Source organism: Dromaius novaehollandiae, chromosome 19 (genome assembly GCF_036370855.1).
Source record: "Dromaius novaehollandiae isolate bDroNov1 chromosome 19, bDroNov1.hap1, whole genome shotgun sequence".
NCBI classification, from domain to species: Eukaryota; Metazoa; Chordata; class Aves; order Casuariiformes; family Dromaiidae; genus Dromaius; species Dromaius novaehollandiae.
In genome coordinates, this window is record NC_088116.1 from 8,256,335 (window position 1) to 8,281,594 (window position 25,260).

Below are 25,260 nucleotides of genomic sequence, written 5' to 3' on the forward strand. Positions count from 1 at the left end.
CGCAGATGCGATCTGCCGTGGGAGGAGCAGGCAAAAATGCCAGAGGGGCCGACCCCGTTCCACCACGGAGATATAAATGAAAGCGCCAAATAAGGTCCTTCATGCCTGTAGGAGTCTCCCATCCCAAAGAGCTATTAAAATATCAATCAATGAAGCGGACTGAGCCCACCCAGCACGGAAAGGCGAGTGCTTTGGGGAGAATCGCAGAGCGGGCGGCGATACCATGCAGCAGGACGGGGCAAGGAACAGCCGTCCTCTCCCCTCGTTACGGTCATTTTTAGTTATTAGAAAAGCCTGGGGATGCGATAGCCCAGCTCAAACCAAAGAAGTCCTCACGGGTACCCGGCCAGCTCTGCCACGGCTCGATGCTGCTTTCTGCTCCCAGGGACTGGCCTTGGTGGCCCAGGACCAGGGGAAGCAGGGGAGCCCTCTCTGCTGGCCACGAGAAGCTCAGGCTACGAACGTGCCGGATGGGTCTGTGGGTCAGGCGAGCCAGGGAAAGGCGACTTTCACAGGCAATCGGACACGGCGCGCAGGAAATCAGCTGCCGCTTTCAGTTAGCCCAGCAGGAGATATGGTGAAAGGTGCCGAAAACCAGTGACTAATGCACTGGGAACGATGCCCGCCCGCCACAGACGCGGCTCCGAGGTCTCCCAGCTCAGCTTGTGAGACGGAGAGCTTGCAAAAGTAGCACAGGCCACTTCCAACTGCCTGATATGACCCTTGTGCAAGGAGAATGAGTCACTATGTGACAGGCTGAATTGTTTTTCAGCCTCTGACTATGGGGCCTTATTGCTGGAGGTCTCAATTTAACAGTGTGCTGTCCAGCCAGGCAGGAGCATCTGCAGCTCGCCAGCTGGAGAGCAGTCGTGGGAGCATCAAAGCATCTCGTAGGGGCTCTCTGAAATAGAGTTTCTGACATCAGAGACGTTGGACATGCTTCAATATGGTTAAAAACCTGCCCTCGTGGGAGAGGGGCTGGGTCCCTGCTCCTCTAGATAGAGCATTGAGCCCCTTCCCACCCAAAGGCCTCCAACTTCAAAACTTTCATGGCAGATGTGTGTGGGTAACTTGCAATTTCCCTGTCACTCCCAGACACTGAGGGTGGAGGTCCAAGTTTGGGGGATATCTGCCCAGAGGAGCGTGAGCCCAGCTGGCAGGACGGCCACTCACCCGGCCTGGATAGCTCTGGAGGAACTTGATCTTCTCGTAGAGCTTGATGTTGTCGGCCCGCAGGTTGTCCAGCTCGCTCTGCAGAGCCTGCACCGTGTGCTGCATCATGCGGTTCTCCTGCAGGGCAGAGCGAGGGGGACGCCGTCAGGGCCTGGCAGGTGCATGGGGACGTACCTAACGGGGTGTGATGGAGACGGGGGTGTTTGCTGCCACCAAGGAGGGTTCAACCCAATGCTTGCAGCCCTGCTCCACAGCCAGTTCCCCCTCCTGACCACGGCTTCAGAGAAAGCACCTCGAGCGCAGGCCTGAGGAGCATGAAGATGAGCTTAACTCCTTGTACCCTGGAGCTCCCATAGCCACCACCTGTCCCCCCCCCAAGGTGGACTGGGCATCTGTGGTTGTGGACAGCTGGGGAGTGGTGCGGGGTGGCCGGACACCCGAGTTCCTCACCATGCAAACTTGGGCCATTCACTAACACTCCCTGCGAAACAGGACCATATTTGCCGACAGAGCTTGCAGAGAAGCTAATTAAATCGAGTCATGCTGCTCCAGCGGCCCTGGGAGATGACCAGGCTATTTATTGATCTAAAATCCCCAGCAAAAATCCTTGACGTCATGGCTACTAAGCTGCACGGCTTAGTCGGCTGCGCGGCATCTCCCCTGAACCGACCACGCTGCTGCTTTGGTCGGGCCTGGAAGATAACGGAGACGGAGAGGCAGCGGGAGCCCGGCGCAGAGCTCCCGGCCTGCGGCGTTCCCACCCGGGACGAGAAACGTGGGCAGCAGAGGAAACGCGGAGACGTGACGCGTTACCATCGCGCCTCGCTCACAGCCCCGCTGTCCCCCCTCGGCAATCGCACTCCTGAGCCGCTCCCGACTCCCTCCCTGCGGGGCTGGAGAAAGGCTGGGTGGTGGGCTGGGACGCACCGCAGCCTTCCCCCACGGCGGGCACCAAGCCCACCTGCTTCTCCGCACTGACGCTTCGAATACCCAGAGAGGTGGTTCTGAACCGCACGAAAGTTGCAGAGCTATTGGGTAAAACTCTGCCCCGAACCACATTTTCCCTGTGTGCCCTTTACACGGGCCCCCAAATGCTGTGCAAGAGGGTCGAGCACAACTGCAACAGCAACGTGAATGCGGACCGGTCCTTGAACAGCAGCAGCACCGAGGGTCCTGAGGGGAGGTTTTGGTTTGGGAACCTGCTAATACCAGAACGTGTTTTCCTCTCTCCTGCAGCAGTAGAGGTGGAGGTAAATGGAGTAACAGCCCTGGGAGCCGAGCACGAGGCCGGGCCGTGCTCACCCAGCAACGGCGTGGGGAGGCGGCACCGCTCCAGCGCTCGGCTGCAAGCGGACGTGGCCTTCACGGACACACGCTCGGCAGCAAACAGGGCACGGAGGCCCTGGCTTTTGTGCCGGGCCACGTCACCTGCCTGGCACGCAGTGGGGGGCCCGGAGAGCGCGGTGCTGCTGCGCGGCCGGCCCCAGCCAACGTACCCCTTCCAGCTCCTGGTTCCTGGCCCGGAAGCGCTCCCGCTGGCTGGAGATGATGGACAAGAGCGAGTCCATCTGCCCCTCCGGGAACGATGCGCTGGGGGACGGCGGGTGACCTGGGGAGCAAAGCTCGGCATGAGAGATGAGCGGGCAGACGGCCACCATCCCCCAAAGACCAACCAGGGCTTGTGTGAGGTCCCCCCAGCGCGTGGGAGGATTTCACGGCCATCACACTCGTGCCCACGGGGGTTACAACACCGTTCTGCAGCCACCACTGCAGGGTCCCGCGTGCGGGCAGCGAGCGCCCTGGCTGCCTGGCCGAGCCTCCCCGTCCACCCGCCCGTCCTAGCAGCGGGAGGCATCCGCGGCCAAGGAGAAACACGTCCTACGAGGCAGTGACTCAACCCGTCTGCACAGAGGGACTATTCATAGCACAGGACGGGTGGCTGCAGGTTGTTTGGCTTGGTGGAACTGTTGCCATGATATTGTTTATCATGCGTTTTCAAAACCTTTCAAAACAAAACAAAACAAAAAAAAAAGAGGGAAAAGAAGCTGGTTCCCTTCCAGAGGAGCCAGCCGTCACTACTGGCTTGATTCATTTTCTCCAGCCGGCTGCGGAGCAGGAGCCAACGTAAAGAGCACATTTAGCTCGCTGGCTCCGGAGGTGAGTTTGGGGTGGAAAGCTCAGGAGTCAGAGCACAAGGAGCCCGGTTCACCCCGGATTTGCCGGGCTTGGCATGCATCTGCCTCACATCCGTGCCTGGTTAGGGACGTCCTTGTACTGCTTATCCCGCGTTGCCGGGAGAGAAGAACGCCTGCCGGCCGCCGCCGCCACCACTCTGGCTCTTACCGTAAAACAGAGCCGTCGCCTCCTTGATGGGCTCGGGGATCTTCTCCAGGCTGTGGACGGCTGCGCCCTGGGCAGCACGAGAAAGGATTAAACGTTTCCCACCCATCTTCCAACGCTCCCCTTAGGTCCCCGCTATGGCCCTGACACCCGGGGCGCTGCGGGGAGCTTTGCTCCCAGACAGGCCCTAGACGAGGCTCAATGGCTGGGACATGCTGGGACAGCGTGGGAATGGCTTCAGACCGTGCAGATAATCATTAAAATTATGTCCATGAGCAAGCAGAGCAAATACAAAATGTGAGCCCTCCAGTGCGCAGGAGAGGCCAGTGCTTGACCCTCGAAGCCCGTCCCTTCCCCGGGGGGGAGGAGGAGGAGGAGGAGGAGGAGGAAGAGGAGGGTCCCCGGGTGCCACGGCTGCGCTGGGTGCATTACCTCCGCGTCCGGGCGATGCATCGCCGACAGGGCCTGGATGGTGCTGAGGTCGTGCTCCAGCTTGGCCACGAGCTCCTTCTGCTCAGCCGCTGTGGAAACTGCCTCCGTGAGCTGGATCTGCAGCTCCGCGCAGCGCACTGCAAAACAGAGCCCAAAACGCGGGGGCGTCACCCAGACCCAGCCTGGTCCCTTCACCCTCCCGGGGTGCCGGCGGGTGCAAGCCTGCTGCCGAGCACAGCGCGAAAGCGCCCCAGGCGCTGCCTGTCGTCCTTTGGGCGTATTTTGACCACTTTCCAGCCAAGACCGTTTTGAAGCGGTCGCGGTGGGAAGAGCTGCTCCACGACACGTGCCTTAAAAGCAAAAGTTTTGCCGAGGGAAGACCAAGGCCCTGCGAAGTCCCTGCCGCAGCCCGAAAGCAGCCCCCGCATGCCGAGCCCGTCTCCTCCGCGTCTCCATCCCCATTTCGGGAGCCGGCAGCGGGGCTCGCTGCAGCGGGGGCCGGAGCGGGTCGGCTCCCAGGCAGGGCACCCATGCCAGCCCCGAGGCCACGCGACGCCTTGGGGTCCCTGCTCGCCCAAATTGCCATGCACGAGCCTCCTTGCAGCCGCCCCCGGAGCAGCCCCACGCCCCAGCTCCCAGCAGGCTGAAGCCTCCCGGCGCGACACAGACACCTCCAGCTCCCCTCGCATAACCCCAGCCCCGACGTGAAGCAAGGCAGACACATTTCTGGGCAAAAAAATGAACTGCAGAGGGAGGAACAGGACTGCACAGCAGTGCAAGCTCCTTGCTACGTTTGCAACTCCATCCACACCTAAAAACAGAGTATCGGCAACAAGGATCCCCGTCCCACAGTGGAAATCCTGCTTCTCCTTTCTCCCTTGTTCCTAGCAAAATCTTGGCCTCCATCTGGCAGAGAAACTGGCTCAGACAAAGGTTTAGACCTCCACTTTTACACGGCCAGGACAGCAGGATGTGTCCCTCCGCGCCTGCATTTCCAGGTGGGTGAAAGCTCAGGTACCAGACGCTCAAGTCCCTCCCTGCTAATTCCCTGTTGTAATTATCCCCCTGAATTCCAGACAGCTGCAAGGCAAAAAAAACCAAACCAAAACAAAAAAATCCTCATTTATCAACAGCCAGGGAGCAAGAAATGCAAAAGCCGCCCGGGAAGGAGCCGGGCTGGGGGGAGAAGTCGGGACAGACTGTTATGCCCATGGGGCCTTCCACCCTCTCTGAAGGCTTCAGACAAGGAGGTGCAAAGTGCACGGGGCAAATTCCAGCACACCCAGTCCTGGCGGGCTTGGAGCCGCGGCGGGCTCCTCCGCACGGCGCGGGGGGGACGTGCTGCAGACCCGGCGCTGGCGCCTGCCGGCACCGTCCCGCAGCGGCAACGCGCTGGGAGGTTTGGATGAGGAGGCACCGGCGACAGGGGTTCAAAGAGAAGTCAGGCCGAAAGCAAGCCCTGCTTTCCGCAGAGCCAAGGCACTGTTAGCCCATGTTTTGCCTTTTTTTGTCTGAAATGTAATTTTTACATTATTTGTACAAGGCCAAAGCCACGTGCAGGGACAGGAGATAGCACCTACTTTGGACACAATGCAAGGATTTCTTTTTGTGTGTCTTGAATCTACATAGCTGCATCTTAGGCCCCAGATGAAGGGCTCCGGAGAGACCCCCCCCCCCCCCCCCGCAGCTGCAGTAGAGCGGCAGTCCCACTGGAGGTCAGTGTTTCTCAAGAAACGGGGAGTCACCAAAACATGGGTGGCCTGACGCAGAATACTTGCATTAACAAGGCTTGGAAGGAAGAAAACCTCTTCCCTACGGTTAATTATTTAATTGACTGTCTCTTTAAATTGCATTAATATTTAATTGGGAAGCTATTACGAGCCAAAGATGGGCTGTGGGGCCCGATTCTGCACAAGTCAACCCTGATGAACTGGCGAGGGACCCAAAGCTCAGCCGCGGAGTCCCCGGGGGCCGCGAGCCATCTAGAAGCAGAGCTGGGTGCCCTCCTCCAGTCGGGGGGATCTCAGCAAAACTACATTTTGACACCCTGTTACAAGCAATTCGGAGACCCAGAGCAGAAGCTTTTCCCGGGTTCCCGAGTCTGAGTTAAATGCACTGAGTTTTTCAGGTTGCTTAGGAGAAAAAAGATCACCAAAGAAACAACTGTCCCCGTTTTAGAAAAAGACATGTCCTTCTTTCCCTCGGGTGCCAGGTCCTTGGCTCTGGCCCCATCAGTCTTCCAAAAACCTTCCATGAAAACAAAAAAAGACTGGAACCACTTCTAATACAGAAGGCAACCAAAATGCATAGAGCTTCTGTCTGATCTCCCCTTTCCATAGGTGTACTTTTTTAATCATATCTTTTATTTATTTATTTTTTTAAAGGGCAGTTGCCACCTGCAATCTCATCACTTCTCTGTAAATGACCCTTAACCTCCAGCAGTAGGTAGATGTTCTCTCCTAGGAAGGCAGGTCATTTCAAGCATTGAGCTTGAGCAAAAGGATATCTGCCTTTGTCTTCTCTAAGCTGCTGTGCTTGAAAGACCTCTCTCTGACCCTTCAGATGTGCAAATACATCAAAAGCTGTTGAAGATGGAGAGGTACTGCAGAAGATAATGGGACAAAGAAGGTGAAGACCTAAGGAAACTAGAATTTTAAACCACATGTTTGATTCTCATACTCCCTCCTCCCTGACTTTTGAGGCAATGGAGAAACCATCTCCAATTTGCAGGGCCCAACATTTCCATTGTTTTGTGAAGAAAAGTGATGAACTGCAGCAACAGGACAACCCAACAGATGCAAAAGTCACCAGCCCTGCCTGTGACCTGCCATTCCAGGTATCGGTGCTGCTCGGCACAGGGAGGGTTGGGTTTTCCTTGCCAGCTGTACCTGATACAAAGAAAATAAGCAGCTGAGACTGGAATATTAGTGAAAAAAAATCTTATACTTTCCTGAGAGTCCTTGGCAAGGTGGCAGAGCAGATGGGAGGTGAACTAAGAGTTTTGCATGGAGCACTAGTGAAGTTATTAGATAGCAGTTGGCTGGGTGAACTTATGCCTTCTTGATCAGGGTTTACTTAATTCCTACCCCTGTGACACCGATTGTACATTCTTGAACTTCCGTCTGGCCTGGCCAGCCCATAACACATTGATCGCTATGAAAAGGTTCATGGTGTCTCTGTCAACAAGCTCCCAGGAGACCAACACAAACCACCTACACAAACACAGGTGGGTCATGCAAGTCCACAGTGCAACCGTTGACCTATGGCTACCAACCATGAAGCTGCGGCTACCAGCCACTGAACTTTGGCTACAGCCTTAACACTGCAGCTCTGCAGGCCCGACCACAGGGCTTCCCTGGGGAAGCCAGGGCTTCAAGAGAAGCACCGTTCACAACAGCCCAATGATCAGCCACAGGCTTCTTTGCACCACCCTACACAACTGGGACCTGGAGCAGCGGTGACGGTCCCTCCTTGCTATGAGGAAAATCTCCCAGGAGAGAGGAGGACTGATCTGGCACATTTTAATTAAGCAGACACTGAAAAAAAAATCACAAATAGATAAGCAGCAAGGATGAAAAAGCCTAAGTCCTCTTTCTCCCAGATATCACCCTGATCTCCCTCTGCCAACCAGTGGACCTTGAATTCTTTCTGCCATATCACAGCTTCCCCAGGGAGGGTAGAGGGAGACTTCTGACTCCTGTACCTGTGAACATCTGGCCTGATGAAAGGCTCGCAACAGTGAGGAGAGAGATCAGGCCCCCCGCAAGGAACCAACCACTTTGCAGAGAGTGGTCATCCAGGAGGAAGAATAACACTGGTAAGGCTCTTGAAAAGGCTCACACCCTACCCAAAGCAGAATGAGTGATTAAAAGTGTCCTCTGCTCAGAGGGGAAGCTGTAAGAAAACGTCAGTCCTGTGCAGTCCATGCACCTCCATCCCCCTGCCTGAGGAGCACAGACACGGATGACGTCGCCAAGAGATGTGTGTTTCTTAAAAGATGTCAAGTGCCTATGTGGAAAGGATATGTGGGTAATGACAAAAGTGTCTCAGGCAGAGAGAAAACTGAATAGCCCCTAAATAAGTTGAGAATAAAAGATTTAGGACAATCTCACACTCCTTTTGTTTTGGAGAATATAGTCAGTCAATCTCACACTCCTCCTGAAGCTGCAAGTTAAAATTCTTGTACTGAGTATCAAGGAAAAAAAAAAAATCCCGAAGCCACAGGCTCCAAGGGCACGTTTCTGGGTAGCTCCAAACCCAGCAGATGTACGGCCTCACCAGGGGCGCCGGCGAGACAGCGAGTCCGGTACTGTCACAGCGCAACAGGAACTTTGACTCCTGTAACAAGCCCCAGCAATTGGACTCCCTTGGCAAATCATCCAAAATAAACAGCATCTGTTTTCACAGATGGAGAAAATTAAGACATACTAGCAACTTAGTTTGAAGTTATAAGGCCAGACATAAATAAATGAGAGGCAATCTTTCCATAAGATGGTGGCTTGATTACTGAGGATACAGACAGATGAATAAATCACCTTGGGGTGAGATAGGCTGTAACTTGCTACACATCCCTGAGACTGGAGTAACTGCTCATGTGCATCCTCTTAGCCTGAAGGAAATGAGAGGTAAGTGATATTGCTGAAGGGATTTGAAGGGTAGGAGCACACACATGGGCAGTTACTGCAAATTAGCTGATGCTCTGCAAGATCCCACCCTGATTTGCCTTATGGTAGCTTTTTAATCTGCCTCCTTTACTGTCTGGACTCCTCGGATTTACATAACTGTAAAAAAAATAAGAAAACAAGATGAGAAGTGATGTGGCATGCCAACAGCTTTCTTTGAAAAACTATCCTCTCAGAAGTGAACTGAAGTGCATTGAAATCAAGTACTTCAAAGGTTTCAAGCCTACTTTATTGACTGGAAGGAAGATGATGTTACAGATAACTAAGTCTTGGAGTACCTTGACATTAAGGCTGAGAAACTCAGGCACAAAGTTGGAGACTCACTCAACACAAAACACTAGTGTTTGAGAGCGCCAGGACGAGGAATGTGATCCAAAGCGAGAAGCAGGAAATTGGGTCTGCGACTGGTCCTTTGATTTCGCCAGCTCACTGACCCTTTCCCCATGGGCCGCTCCTGTTAACGACCGGGTTGCTGTGGACAGTTACTTAGATGTGCAAAGCTGAAATGGTCATTCTTCCCCATACAGAAATAAATAGTAAGGCTTTTTGGCACCTCTCTTCGATGAGCCTTTCAAGCCAATAAAGTCTTAGCTCCAGTTCTACCTGATGCCAGAGCTCCCAGGTTTATACATAAATTAAGGTACTATTTCAGGCTCTTTAAATACTTGGCATTTAGCTTTTAAGGAAGTCTGAAAAAGACAGCACTGTTTTTGCCCAAAGTCCTGCTCCCCTTTCAAGACAATTAAGGGAGACGGCCTGATGCTGTGTTCCATATCTGAAGGCATGAGGGGGATAGTGTCCATATGCTGCAGATTCAGTCCTGGAGGAACCAGGTCTATGAAGATGCCAAAGAATGAAAAATCAGAGTGGAAATCCTTCCCGCAAAAGGAAGGTTGTCAAAGTCCCTTTAGTGTCATACATCTCAATGTTTCCAATTATGTCTTGGCCTTTTTGTAGCGTGGGACATCGTATCTGCATGGTTCAGTCTGCATGGGAATCATTCACTGAGTCTTCACACAAGCTCTCTTCCTTAGGGCCACCGGTGTTTGAGAGCTGCCAGTAGGCTGAGGAACAGGACAAGAAGGAATGTAATGCTTTAACATTTATTTTCCACAAGGCATCAGAGCTTTGTCTCTCAGGTCCATCAAAGAATCCTTCTTTGTGGTGCAAATCAGTTCATAGGTAAATGCTGAGGAGCAGGTCATAGCCCAGCCAAGCCATCGCCTTATGTCCATGTTACCTCAGAAGACAATGAAGAAAAACCACCAACCCTATCACCTAAAAGGCTTATATTCTTCCAAGAGTCTCCCCAGAGTGAGTGAGGATGTTGGTGATGCAGTCAAGGGCTCTAGAGATCCCACCAGCACTACAGAAGTCACACAAGGATTGGGCTTTTGGGACATTTTAAAGTAACCTCTCTAGAAATCTCCAGACACGGAAGAAAGGTCAGTCAGGTCCAAGAGCACCTGGAGTAGCCAAACTGCCTACATCATGTCAGGCTGGAAATCATCTTGGCCTGCAACTTTACTTACAGGGAGCAATCAGTCTGTACCTGTTTATCACTTCTGCACCTACCACAACATTATTCTCAAAAATCAGGGGGCAAAAAAGAAGGTAGATGATGAACAGAAAGGGATGATGAAGTCTCTAAAAGCCACCTGCAAAAAGTCTTTGGTTACAGTTACCACCACTGGAAAAGCTCCAAGGATAAACTGGACAGGTTGTTCTGCAGATATAGGAGAAGACACAATAAACCCTTAGCGAGGTCCTTCTGGGGTGCACGCAGAAGATGTGCAGTTCCAGACAACAGTGGCTGGGGCTGGCGCTAACGAAGGCAGCAAGAGCAACCCTTCTAATTTTTACTTTAAGAATCTACAAAACTGCACAAGCGTAGAATGATTTTGCAGCATCATGTGCGCTGCCAATAAGACAACAAAAATAGGGACAGCAATAAGCAGATCACATCTAAGACACCGAGGACAAAGTTCTAGGCATCGTCTGCCCAGATGGCAAAGGGTTTGGCATACAAGGAAGAGATATCTCAATCCTAACGGACTTGTTACAATCCATGAGTATCCTTTCTGAATCTCTTAAAGCCTTTTTTCATCAATGGCCTTCGAAATGCCCTCACATCCGTGAAGGTGGCTGTTGAGAAGAGCAAACCAAGCCACCAGGACTCACCGAGACGAATGCTCACCATGCTGCATGGTGCCAGACCACACTGCACTGTAAGCACCGCACCATCGAACTCAGCTAAAGGACCTAGACTTCTACGCAGGTCGACAATCTGGCCTAACTTATCAAACTATTTAAAAAAATGCCTCCCCCTCCACACACACAGATGGGACCTAAAGTGCTACTCTAAACTCCTGCGGGAATGACCGTCATGTGAAAACCAGAGGGGCCTCGTGCTTCGACCGATAAGTTCGGCGCACCCAGGCTGTCGTAAACAGCCATGTTCGCCAAGTCCTGGGGTTTCTGCTGCCAACTGCCCAGAGGGGCGGTGCAGGCAAGATTTCTGCTCCCTCCGCTCCTTTTTCCTCCTTTTTTTTAATGACAGCTCTGGGATTGTGAGGGGCCCCCAGGAGAGAAAGATTGGAAGGATTTCTCCTTCCCTTTCCTCCTGGCCCAGCCGCTCCAAAATAAACAAAACCACAGAAAAGAAACACAGTGCCACTTAATAATAAATTCACCCTGTAAGCATAGATCGAGATTTCACAGAAGAAGGGATTATTTCTAAGGGTACTGAGATAATTACATGGGTAGGCAGGAAGAGTTCAAGAACACAGGTTGGATCTTCTTATCAGTTTCCTATAGCTTGGAGCAAAAAGAAAATAAAATGCTTTAATATAATCAAATGTTTTCTGACATCCTCTGTTGGCAAATGCACCATTTGTTCACTGCTTCCATTACCATGCCGGTGTTTTGAAACGGAAAGAAGAGGGGCCCGACAGCACCGAGTCAGCCGCTCCCGGTGCGTCCTGACCTGCGGCGAACCCGAGGTCATGCCATAGCTACCCCCTCTGCACCAAGGACAGCCTGCCGCGCGGTGACTTACCCCCTCTGCACTAAGGACAGCCTGCCGCGCGGTGACAGCGGGGCAGGCACGGGCAGGGCGCCAGTGCCCGTGGCACCGACAGGCTCTCGCCGGGTGCACCGGTGCTGACTTGCTCCTGAAACCCTACCTTCCTACCCACAGCTTTCCTCCTACTCACGTAGCAAATGCCTGTACTATTTCCAAAGCAACCTCCTATTAATTTAGCAAACGCCTGTGATATTTCCAAAGCAAAACCTCGCTCTTGCCACAGCAGCCAACTCCAGAAGGAGCTGCACACCACCACCAGCGACACACAGGTCCACCCCAGTGCTGACCAGTAAGGGCGTGCGGGAATGGACAGGAGACGCTGCTCCTCCCGAGAAGGGCTGCTTTGCCATCCCTCCGGAGGGCTGTTGAATAAAGCTATCAGATCGGATCCAGATATCACCATGAAATACCCTGCAGTATCTCGCTCCTAACTTCTGGGACACATCCTCGTGGTTTTGGTTGCCTTCCTAGTTTCCAAAAGGAAGCTTTTGGAGATGCAAACTCGAGAAGGCAGCCTGGTTTTATAGTGCATACATGCTTCTGGCTACAGCGAAGACCCTCTGACTTCTGCAGGAGAAAGGCTGTGTTTTCACAAACATAACACATCTTTTGTGTAATTTAGTTCTTCAGCATCGATACCACCATACCTAAAGAGAAGTACAAGTTATAAACATACACGTTAACCAACTTGAGTCATAACACTTCAAAAGTGTACGTGTATAGTAGCAAACTTAAAATGATTATGGTCACATTATACAAGATAATGCCATTTATAGCAATCAACAGTTTGATCAGTCATTAAATCATAGGAAAAAGAAATGTATTTTAAAACCAGAACTTTTACATCACGTAGAACAAACTGTCACAGACATTTCAAAAGCAGAAAGCATGCATTTACAAAGAAATGAAGGCATTCAACAGTATTTTCAACACATTTTAAGGAATGACCCATTCCTGCAGTGCTAAAAGCTAAAGGTGGCAATGACCCAGGACGAACATATACATTGACTTAGGTAAAGTACTATGCTGTACCACGGAGCCTGAGCTTTAAACCAGCTGAACGCATCTAGGCAGCATCTTCCAGGAAAGGCAGAAGCTGCTCACGCCCTGCTTGACTCCTCGCTCTCCAAGGTAGACAACCAGCCTGGGACAGGACTAGACCAAATCTCCGGCGCCTCCTGCCATGCCGGACCCATCCTGCTCCACAGAAAACACACCCTAAAAGGAGGCAGGCAACACGTACGCTTACAGCCCGATAGCACAAATATATAAGAAACAGGCATATATAGTGCAGGGAGGGAGGAGACAACGTGCAGTTAGGTGGTAGCCTCATGGGGCTCAACATGTCCTTCCACTCGCCGCGCAAAGAACTGGCCCAGCGGCCAAGCACAGGCAAGCACACACCTGCCGACGGATTAAAATCTCTCTCCCTTATCGACACCAAGCTTTAAATACCAGACTCTCCGTAATTACTCTGTACACTTATAGGAACAACATTTTATAAGGCACAAGAAGAGGAATTAAACTTCTTTATATAAAGCATCTGTAAAAACACGCAGTGAGCCAACTACCTGGCAAAATCCTGTTTCGTTTTTGAATGCAAAGCACTTCTGACCCCAGATAACTTCTTTAATCTACATTCTTAGGATTAGTTAATGTATATTCTAGTCCTCAGAGCAATCCCTCTCCTAGCCGCACGCTCAGCACACATCCTCTCTTTTCTGTCTGAACCCAGGTGTCCACCTCTCACCGACCTCCGCGGCAATCTTCACACTCGAATTTCACCAAAAACGGACACAGCTCTGAAATCTGACACTTCAGAAGTTAACGTATTGAAAACCCTTTTTTTTTTTTTTTAAGGAATTAACAAAAAGTAATTTTTCCTCCCCCAGACAAACAACCCCCCACCAAAACCCACCTCTTCACTCCCCTACCGAAACCCGTTGCTGCGAGGGCCACAACCACCAATGTAAATGTTTGCTGCTTGGACTCAGGTCTCACCTCAATAAAGACAGCCCACGCGGAGTTGTGTTTGTATAAAAGATATTTACTTCAATTATCACACCTAGGGTGCTAGTGAATAATAATAATAATAATACATCGTGTGAGTTTCATACAGTGATATTGCTTCTCCATATCATATAGGGACCGTTGTACAGTGCTGAGAACAAACATTATATGGCTAACCAAACAAAGACAGAAGAAACAATGCCATTCTGCTGACGGAGGGAGCGCTTCCCCGCTACTGCCAGCCATATAAACTCTTACTTTTATGTTTAAACAAATACCAAGAAATAAAATGTTACAAAAGATGAGTCACAGCAACACAATGTGGGCTTCTCAAAGCTACTTGTACAAAAAAAAAAAAAAAAATGACACTTTTTTTTTGGTCAATCGGGTCTTTGTGAGGATCTTTTTTTTTTTTTTTTTTAAATCTGTGATTGTGAATATAACAAACAAGCTCTAAAAACATCTAAGACTTAGTGCGTTACAGAAAAAATATAAAATACTGCTAAAAATGTAAGACACCACAATACACTGGGGTAAAAACTGAGCTTATTATTAAAAAAAAAAAAGTTCTCAGGAAAAAGTACACCACTTTCTGTTTGAGTTCATCTTGTGCTGTGTTAGTAGTCGGGGCATTTCAAAGGTCTGCCCATTATCATGGCAAGTAGTTATTGCACAAATGCAAAGAGTTAATTTTTTTAATTAAAAAAAAAAAAAAAGAAAAAGGGACATGAGGGAAACAATTAAACAAAAAAAAAAAAGAAAAAGAAAAGAAAAAGAACCCCCCCGACCCCCTCCCCGACCCAGCCAGCCTCCATTTGCTTTGGAAATCACATCCAAATTCATCCATTTGACATTCTCGGAGCATTTACAGCGAGCGGGACGCACGGTGCCCAGATTTGCAAGAGGAACGGTAGAAAAACAGTTTTCAACACAGAAATGCATAGAGTATTCTGACAGATGCAAACTTTCCGCAGAGGTTATCCAATAGTTGCCTTTTTTTTTTTTTTTTTTTTTTTTTGTCGTTCAGCCTATGCCGGAAGGAAAGACCCTCGCGTCGGGAATCAAGCGGACGTTTTTAGCGGGACCCCCTCGAAAGGCAACGTGCAAATTCGCTTCCGACCCCGCCGCCGGCGCAGCGCCGGCACCTCCGCCCCGGGGACTGCGCCGCCCCGGGGGCCCCGCGACGCTGCTCCTAGCGCCCCGCGTTTGGGGCTGCGCTGGCCCAGCTTTCGCGGCACGGCGCGGGGCCGAGCCAGGGGACGCCTGTCCGGACGCGTTTCGGCACGGCAGGAGAGCGGAGCAGCTCCTCCCGGGCGCCGGCCGCTCCACGCCGCCCCTCGCCGGGGCTCGCGCCGGGCACGGCCGCTGCTGCTGCACGAGGCCGGCTCTCTGGGTTTGGTTTTGTTTTGTTTGAGCAACTTGGAACGAGAAGGAAAACCAGCTTTGAATTCAGAAATCAAAACATATGCCAACAAAGATGAACGTCACAGGAAACCAGTCTCTCATTTCCAATTAACACTCTCCAGTTAATGGCAATGTACTTCGAGCAAGGGGCACTGCATCTTCATGACATCTCAGTAGAGGCTCTAGGAGGCTAAGGGTATTTTCTCTCTGTATATTTTAAGTCTCTTCTCTCCCGACTGAGGCTTTTTCATCTCAGTCCTAAATTACTTTTTAAACTATTTAAATAATATTATTTATTAGGCATTTAGATAAAATACTTCTTTAAAAAAATGATTGCTCTAGAAAACACAACAGGGGCACGGTGATATGGATATTAAGACGAGCAGATACCACCCCACTCAACCACCAGCTCAAACATTCGCCAATGTCCGTCTACGGGATATGCATACTCCTGTTGTGTTTATATTCAAAAAAGAAAAAGAAGAAAGAAACTCTTAAGAACAATTTCATCATAAATAGGAAATATTAGATTGTTCCTCCTAATTACAAAACCACCTGTATGTATTTCGCCTTATGATGCTGTAGAGAGAGCAAGCTTCGAAGCTAACGCACGAGCGCGGCTAAGGGCTGAGGATGTCGGTGGGTAAAAGCCTGTCCGAAGCCAAGGCCGAATGAAGCCTGGGACGACTCCGGGCCAGAGACGGCCCGGCTCTGCGAGGGGCAGCGGCAAGGAACGGGGCGGGGGGCAGCGGCGGCCCAAGCCCGCGAGTGTCTCGCGAACGCCGGCAGACCTAGGGCTGCTATGTGGGGTGGGATTCTGCCTTGGGGGTCACCCAGGTGCCCCCGCGCTGCTGCAGCCCCCGTGGAGGGAGGTTCCCCCCGGGGAAGATGCCTTGTCCCACGCCGGGGCCAGCGCTCGCCGGCCAAGGGAGCCACCCAGCCGCCGCGGGCCGCCGAAACGCGTGCCGCTGAACGAGAACCGGGCGCACGCTGCCGTCTAGATCGCTGTGCTTTCGATCATCCTCCACGGAGAGGTTACAAAATAAGGCACATAGCTTTCCGAGTACAGAAAGTCTGCTCGACAGTAACGTCTTTGAAAGCAGCTGAAACTAAAAACTTCCTGGGAATGCAGTTGCGTACAGGATCCTGGTGACGCGCACGCTGAACTAAAATAAAATCATTTCCAGCCAAACTAAAACCTTCTCCCTCCCCGCGAAAGCCGCGCTCCACGACCTGCACCTTTCGGAGGCGGCAGGGAGGAAGCGGAAGCCCGATAAAGCACAGCGAAAAGCACGGCGCGGATGTCACCGTGCGCGTTCCCCCGTCAGCAACGAGGCCATCACCGACTCCCTGCACGGGCTCTCCTGGCATCCAGAGGTAACTGGGTACTTTGGAAACACTTTTAAAGCTAGCAATAATTTACCCACATCCAAATAATACATGGAAATAGTACCAAGGGTCTAAGGCGGCTAACAAAAGCCAGCGAAGCCTGACTCAAGACTGATCGTAGAAAAAAAATCTTTCTTTAGTTACTTGGAGATAGGTTGGATTATGGAGCAAGTCACCTGCCGAGAGTTTTACTTCTCCTCTTGAAAACGCAGCCGATAACCTCCTGAGAGGAGCTTCGTAAGAAAATGTCAGCCTCATTTCTAAGAATACTTACATTTCCAGGCTAGGAGGGAAAGCAAGAATGAACTGCTTCTTTTAATTTGATACTGGGCTTAATTTATCCATCAACTGTTTTTTGGCTGTTTTAAACACCTTGCAAATTTTGGTACTGGTTACCTTCCCACTGCACTTAGAGATAGCAGAGTCTATTTTACACGTGAGAGTATCGACGGTATCAGTTTCCTGCAAGCCACCTCAAAGCAAAACCTACACACGTCTGGGTGCTCGACGTTACCGATGAGGTTAGACCCCTAACTTCAAATCACTTCACTTTTGCACACCTCAGACCCTTAGCATTATTTTTATGTATTCTGAATGGGATCTTTCCCCTATTCGTGCTCACTAAACCCATGTTTCAAACAATCTGATCTTCTCAGATGTCTAATCCTGACTTTACGACATGGATCTTATTGGACAAGTGGGAAAACAGCATCCTATGCATTAAAATACATACTGGTTTTAAGCCTCCACTCACTTATGCCCCAGATGATACTCTGCACCCGGTTGCCTGCAGCAATCCTACTGCGCCTTTAAGGTCTAGCATGTAACTAGGACACATATACTGGGGCTTTTCCGTACTGGAATCATGCACATATACACACTTAACAACTCCTAAAAATGCATATTGATTACCCGCATAGACAGAAGATGATAATACAACGCCATTATTATTGTTACCAATAGAGAGGTTGTGCTGTTATGAACATTACCACAAAATTACACAGTAACTATGCAAAAAGCAGGTATGCCGCCGTAACAGCAGGAAACTCCTGGGATGACTCTCCACTTTTCACGGCTCTTTGGATGAACATTGTACTTAGGTAGCACAAATACCTCTAAGAATAAAATGAAAAGCCAAAAACACAGATGTCATGGGGAGTTTAGGCATCTGATTCCGTTGTACTGTTTCCTCCATGTTATTTTGTTATGGTTAAAGATTTAGTCATTCTCTGCACTTGGCTGTTTCAGCATATGAACAAGCAGAAACGACACTACAAAGACAACAGTTTCAGTAATAAGAAATCTAGAGAACCGTGGCAAAACTCTTGCATGCGCATGACTTCTGCTAACATCAGTGTGAGCTACGCAAACTTGAGCAACGGCAGAAACTGTCCTTTGTAGCATAGCTAGACAAGAAAAAATACAATAATCTCATTAATTTTTGAAAAGGACAGATTTCCTTTCAATGCCCTTTTGTGCCCGGATATGTTTGTTAATAGCAAATCAACCCTGGAAATCAGATCCTTTTATTTTCATCCACAAAATAGCTGTAGAAACACACACTTCCCCCAGATCGCCAAAGGACTTTGGGTCGGAGACTGAGGGCTCAGGGTTTGGGGAAAGCAGGTTCACTAACAAAATTCAACAAACAAGTTCTGTCAACTGGAAAATGACCTTACAACTAGTAAGTTATATTACACATGCCACAGTACCGCTTGACTGGGGTGAAAATCATCCCTGAGGAGAGAGATGGCACCACGTAACATACCTACTTTTAAGGCTTCTGAAAACTTAAGTGCACAGGCCTAATGCTAACCTTCTCCAAAAGGATAAATTTCACCTTCTGAGCACAAAAACTTCTTATCCTTGCATATTAATAGGTTAGGGTTTAATACATGACCCGGTCATGTAGGACAGATCAGTCCTTAGGCATAGCATAAAGGGTTTGTCTCGCTTTTAAGTTCATTATTAAATATATTTAATATATGGCATAGTCAATACATCCCACAAAAGGGATGGGGAGGAAGGAAGGAATTGGTGAAACAGTAGTTCTACATCTTAGAGCTCAAACACGCTTGTGAAGGAGACTGGGACCACTAGGTCACTTTACAAACCCAGAGACTGAGCCAGAAAAGAAATTTGGATCTTGTGCTTTCCAAGCCAGTGATCCTTCTTGCAATTTAGAATCATCTGGCAAGAGTTTAAACTGCTTAAAAAAATCTTTTATTTGTACAGAATTTAAAATTCTCTATTTTTTTTAAAAAATAAGTTGATTGTATATGCAACACAAAGGAAGAAAATGTTGATGTTCAAACAGCGGGGCAACAGAAAGTGCAAGGGAAAGTAGCATGCCAAACCTATGACTAAACTGAATATTACCTTACAGGTGTTATATCTGTGTGAGTTAAAATTAGGAATATGAGGACATAAGCAGCTTGTCGCATTATGGGACAAAAAGCCATTTATGTCAAAGGAAAGACTTGATCTGGTTTTCATGAATGTTAAATCAGGCCCCCAGCTTAAGAATCAACTTTTCTTCTCCTCCCCCCTCTATTTCTGATAGTCTTCAAGAAATGCTCACAGCACAGAACTCGGTCATACAGAGTGGTTTTAAGACAGAGAATATTCTGGGACACGTATACTGAGGGAGGCAAGCAAGAAACACAATTTAAGAAACTCACTTGTTAGAAGGAGACACAAATGAAGCAAAAACAGTGCCCTCCATCTGCATGTTAAAAATGTCACGACTTTTCTTTCTGTTTGCAACAAATTGCTCTGCTAAGTAAGATTATTGATCTCTCTGCAACCTTGCTAAAGGCACTAGTCCAGATTACTGCAATGTTTCAGTTTAAATAAAGAAATGGTTTTGGATTTAAGTGCAAAGAAGTGTCCAAACCCAATTACTTTCTTTCGTGTATTCTCAAAATCTGTATGTGTCAAAATGTTTTTTCATTTCTAACCTGCCCTGTTTTTGCCAAGAGCATTTTTATTTCGCATAAGTTCTACAACTACTTGGAAGTAGTAATTTTATGATGGCAAATGACAGACCCCTGACTGCAACTGTGCTAGCGGGGACTGCAGTTGCTGTTAGCATTTTCCATTATTTCATTACGTTAGCTGGTCACATTTTTCCTTAACTTTATGTAAATTCATCAGCTTTAGAATTTGAGTTATCACCAGAATGATGCACTTCTCTGGCCTCCCATTTCTACTGGTAAAGGACTGGAAACAGTAACTTTTCAGTAATTGGATCAGAGAATATTGCATAGAATTGCGTAGCGTTCATTAACCCCCTCTCTACAGCATTCCCGTAGGAAAAGGTTACATGAAAATAATGTGAAGGTCTCTCAACTAATGAGAAAGGCACACAATTTTGCTTTTTCTTTTTAACTGTAAGATAGATGTTTCTCATTACAGTGAAGAGTTTATTATTACAGGACCCACTAATTCACAATATGGGCAGACTGCACTGATACAGGTTCCCTTAAAGAGTGGCATTTATATACATTTTACAGGTGAATTAAATAAAATGGTCAAATTCTATGGCATCAACAACTGTAATTAAAAACATTTCTGCCAATGAGAATGTGCAGTCCTGCTGGCTGAAATCTGTATTCTCAAAAATGGAAGTATAACGACAAGCCTACTGTATCTGCCCTCTGCCAAGGGATACTCCTCACCTGCTTTTAGCTAAACCAAGTATTATGCTTTTTCTCTTCCCTAGCCAACCAGAAAGAAAAATGACAATTTTAACTGCAGCATGAAGGTATTTATGTTAAAATAGCCTAGGCCCTTCCTCCACTGCTTTAATAAGAGCAAGGAATTGGGATCAGAAAGAAAGTAAAAATGCTTTCAAAGGGAAAAAAAAAGAGTTTTCAGAAAACCCATAAAGCCAGAGTCTACCTGTGCTTTTATCTCTCAGGAAAAGAAAAGTCTTCGGCGAGTGCTCTATTTCCATGTTGTGTGCTCACAAAATGACTCCCCGAGAGATTAGCCCATGCCGTCCTGAGAGCCTAACAGCCTTTCACCTTTCCGCTTTAATCAGTGACTGAAGAGGGTAAAAAGCCACAATGTCACTCTTTGGAATTTCTTCTCCTCCAACTTTTTTTTTTCCTTTTCTTTTAATCAAGGAAAAACGTTATTCCAGCATGCAGTTTCCTGAAAGCGTTACTTTCAGATGCCACACTCGATTAGAAATACAGCTAAAAGCTTTCAACCTCGCTGAAGTCGCGTCTCTAAACCAGGAAGGTCTTTGCCAGGTTGGAAAGCTGGTAGGTAGCTCATCTCCAAAAGGAGAATCGCAGCAGCACGTTAAGCTAATCCGTTTTACTTTCCACTGAAAGAGAAGAGCAGCTGTGACCTTAGCTAAAGATCGGTAACAAACAGCTGGGAACATAACTTAAAACTATATGATCTGAGAGCGTACGTCTGCCCGTGCCCTTCACTACGGCGGTGGCTAAGGAACGCCAAAGCGGCTCCCAGCCGGAGGGCCGGGGTCACTGCAATAGCATCCTAGCCGTCTAATCCACATTCAACGCAGATCATTAAATACAAAACAACAAAAAGAGCTAAGCCATTAATAAAGTGCCAAAAATATAGGAAATACTGACAGCATTTTATTTGATTAATTTTGTAATAGATACCAGTGACAACCCTTGGCAGGACGGAGTGACTTCTGACTTATAAATGCTGTCTTTATCCAGCAAAATTACACGATTCAGATGTAAAAATGGAGCTTAGAATTAACAGTTAGTGTTATAAAGGAAACATTTCCTCTAGGGCAAGCTACAGATATGCTTTTTAAAAAACCATTATAGCATTAAAAACCGGGCAGACGCTAAAGAATGCTAAAGAGCGAGCGGAAACCTGAAAAGCAACACAAAAAGAAACAGAAAAAAAGATATAATAAGTTTCAAGGCACTTACGTATTGCTTATTAAGAAGAGAGATTGACCTAAAATGCTGCATTTGCACTCATCCTGCGAATACAGTTCTGCAGTTCTGTTATGCAGCCAGAGCTCTCGGTAAGCATTATGGAATGCAATCATATAGACACAGGCACAAGAATAGTTTGGGGAATATTAATTAAAAAAAAAAATCATAAACCAGAAGAAAACCGCTGTGAAGAAAGAAGAATATAACCACATCAAGCACCTGGATCTCAAATTAGCAAAAAAGGACAGTGGAAAGACTGGCAAATGCATTGCCTAGAAGTAACAACAATAAAAACCCAACTTGAACCAAACAACAAAAAAAAAGAAAAAAAGAACGTAAGAAAACATCTGGGTCTTCTAGTCAGAAATTCTGTTTCTTAGCTGAAGACACACCTTGCTAAGACTTGTACTAAGGTATGCGTATTTTGAACAGGACGTGCATTTATAGGTGGAACTGTGCTTTCTAAGTCAAACCGGAACACTGTATGGATGCAGGGAGATAACACTGGATTCACCGCGTTATTTTCCCTGCTAGCCGTTTTCCCAGACTAACGCTATCCCAGAGAGGAAGCAGCCGTAACTGCTTCCAGCAAGTGCTCTCATCTACCCGGGTTTGTTATGACAAATTGTCTCCTCAGCTCGTCACAGAAAGGGGCAGTTGCTCTCTCTGTTTCTCAATTTTAGTTTTGCATCACAAGTCCCCAATTACCGAAGGAGGTATCCTGAAACAACGAACGGTAAATATAGGAAATAAATCCCTGCCTTTCAGCCTCCTAGAGCCTTCTTTTCTTAATCATGAAAAGGATTGGTTTTAGTGTACTGATTCTTAATTTGTGAAAACTTGCGCTAAGTGCTGCTGTTGCATGTTAAGAGACTGTAAATGAAATACATAAGTTCTAAAACATCATGCAAGAAATGTGGTTTCACATCTTACAGTCAAAAATCCTACTAATGAATTAATACAAGCACACTGAGGTGTAATATTGGGAACATACCTTTAAAGTCGGAACTCCTCTCCCCAACCCTCCCTCCCCCAAAATCAGAAAAGTAATATTAATTAAACTTAAGAAGTAATGAATGCACCATTAAAGTGTCATCAAAAAGATGCTGACCTAAGACAAAAGTTCAATGATACACAATACGGTCAAAAAGTCTTCAATCAATAATATACAGTATGACAACTACATCTTGTAAATTATACCCAATACTGCCGGCAGTCTATCCCTCTAAAGAATATTTGCCCCCTTTCATCCCTTCCTAACAATCAGATAATAAAATACAGCACCTATAAATAAGCAAAAAAAAAATTATATATATATATATTTATATATATATATATATTCCGAAATCATCTATTGTTAGTTTTAAAGATATGGCAATAAAGGAGTCTAAATTAGCAAACTTGTAGAAGCCATAACTGATAAAACAGCTTATTGAAAAAAGGTGGCAGTAATGCACTCTATGTGTGCACAAGTACGTAAGAAAATACACAGACGTATAAAATTGCACGCACACACTCACGCACACACATCCTTCCACACACCTCTATGCTCACGCATATACATATAGACAACAGGAGGAGTTAGAGACAAGTTAGAATTTGATTTGTACTTTGATCAGCCCTAACCTGTGCATAAAATAATGGGAAAAGGCTGGAATTCTGCAGGGCAGAGTAGTCTGGACCGGGACTCGAGAGCGCGAATGTTTTGGTTTGGAGTTTGGGCTACGTACGTCTTGATAAGAGCCCATCTGGTCACTGCCATGTACTCTTTTTTCCACGCAAAAATAAGCTTCCCACAACTAAAACGTATTTAAAATCAGTGCTTGTGGTGGGAAGAGAGTCAGTAAATGGCCACCCGCAGCAGGAGAAGTTCTCTCTCCGCGGCAGCTCCAGGCCCCTCTTAGTGGTGTGTGACAGCAAACGTACACATAAACCATACTTAAATTGACTCCAGGTAAGTTTGACACTTTGGGTTACAGAGTAAGTCCCCGAAGTAGCAGGCTGAAATGTTACTGGCCAACGTTTTTTTTTAAGCTATCTGTCTTTAACGCAAGGAAATTGGGTACACGGCAAACCGAGTGAAACGATCAAGTACAGGCTGTTCTAAGTTGTCTCCGAAACCTCCCAGATATGAGGTCTGATCAGCGTGCTCTGTGGTTAGAGGTTAAAAAGCAGATTATAAAATACCTAGATTCAGATTTTTTTTTTGTCCTGATTTGGCCTAAAATGGAGTGTATTAAACAAATTCTGGTCTGCAAAAGACCAGAATCAGTTAAAGCTATGAAACAATGTGCACTACGTGTCAATATTCTATTTCACTTACAAGAAAACACTAAGTCAGCTACCACAAATTAAGATATTTTCCTGATGTGACTTTTTTTTTTGTTTTGTTAAAAAATATGTGGAGTAAATGTGTTTTTTTTCTTTTTAATTCAAAGTTTCAAACAACAAGATTCTTTTCTTTTCTTGAAAATATGTAGGAATCCAAACTAGTGTGTTTAGAGTCGGTTGACTGTGCAATCTCTTAGTGGCAACTGAACAGCTACAAAAAACTTTCTTTTTTTTTTCTTTTTTTTTTGAAAAATCTCCCCTTTTTTCCTGGTTTAAGAAGATAATAGTGTATTATCGCTCTGTAGCCATTAGATGGCAGATAAAAAGCCCCCTTTTAATATGTGGGTTCGATTTTTTTTTTTTTTACGTTTTTGTTTTTTTAAAGCCCACACCAAAGAGGAGGGCACAAGGCAAAGCTGTATGAGTTATTCCAGAAACTGTGGAAATCACTTAGGGCAATAATAAAAACACTTCAGGGTACAAAAAAGCTTGACTACACATTTCAGTTTTCTTCCTCGAAAACACAAACATAAATTGGGCTTAACGCTCCTTTTTTTGTTTTCTATATGCACCTTGGCCTATGGCGTTTTTGCCCTGTGGCCCGCAGGGCGGTAAGTGCGCAACACAATAAAACCAGTAGAGGTCCAGTTTAACTTGCCCAGCTCTCTAGAGTTGGGTGAGTTTAATCTCAAAACTCCCACTCGACGGCCTCTTCTCGACTAGCGGCCTTCTCCAAGCGGTGGATTATGTTGTTCAAGTTTGCGGCTTTCTTTTTCCTCAAGGAGTTGTCTCGCGTGTTCTTGGAGCTCGCCGCCTCCGAGAAGCTGAACAAGCTCTGAATCGAGTTGGCTTTCTGCGAGCCTGCGGCCACCGTCGAGCTCGTACTTGGCACACTGGGAATTTTCTCCGAACTTTCTTTCGGCTTGTAGGAGCTCTCCCCTGTAAGGACTGAGGTGGAGGCAGCTGAGGTAGAGGCATCCCCATCCGTAGCAGAGTTTGGCAGTGTCTCCAGACTTTCTCCTGAACGCTGAGATCCTGGTGGAGAGCTTTGCCGCGGCGCTTTGAGCCTGCCCTCGTCATCAGTATCCTCCAGGCTCTCCATTCCCAAGTGGAATGACTCGGTTTTCTCTGAAGACCTGGCGCCCTGCAGTGCCTCTTCCCCCGCTTCGAAAGCCGACTCTGCTGGCCCTCCCTGAGACTTTGTGGTTGCATTGCTGTACTCATCCGCCTCCGGGCCGCTCGGCTTCCCTTCAGGTGGGCCTTCGGCGTCCACGCCGTCACAGCTGTCCCCCTCCGAGCTGTGCGCCGCCCTGCTGCTTCTAGCCGAAGGAGAATCGCTCGCCCCAGCCTGGCTCTGGCTTCCCGCTTGGATTTCTTCGATGAACAGCTCTCGACGGATGCGAGATCTAGGAGACACAGGAAAGGAAGGGTAAGTCGGCTGTTGGCCACTCGGAGGCCACACTGATACATGACACCGGCT

At 47.8% G+C, this 25,260-nt stretch overlaps 1 protein-coding gene across 11 annotated transcripts in view; it reads right to left on the minus strand.

Moving 5' to 3' along the window:
• CUX1 (cut like homeobox 1) overlaps window positions 1–25,260 on the minus strand; it is a 274,945-nt gene that overhangs the window by 7,366 nt on the left and 242,319 nt on the right. For 10 of the 11 annotated variants that reach the window (XM_064523405.1, XM_064523398.1, XM_064523399.1 and 7 more), the window contains one exon: window positions 13,739–25,186. In XM_064523405.1, coding sequence (XP_064379475.1) covers window positions 24,469–25,186 — 718 coding nt within the window. In that variant the 3' untranslated portion in view covers window positions 13,739–24,468. Of the gene's footprint in view, window positions 1–1,173; window positions 1,291–2,669; window positions 2,783–3,516; window positions 3,584–3,945; window positions 4,083–13,738; window positions 25,187–25,260 lie in introns of those variants that run through there. The other variant, XM_064523404.1, reaches the window with a different exon arrangement.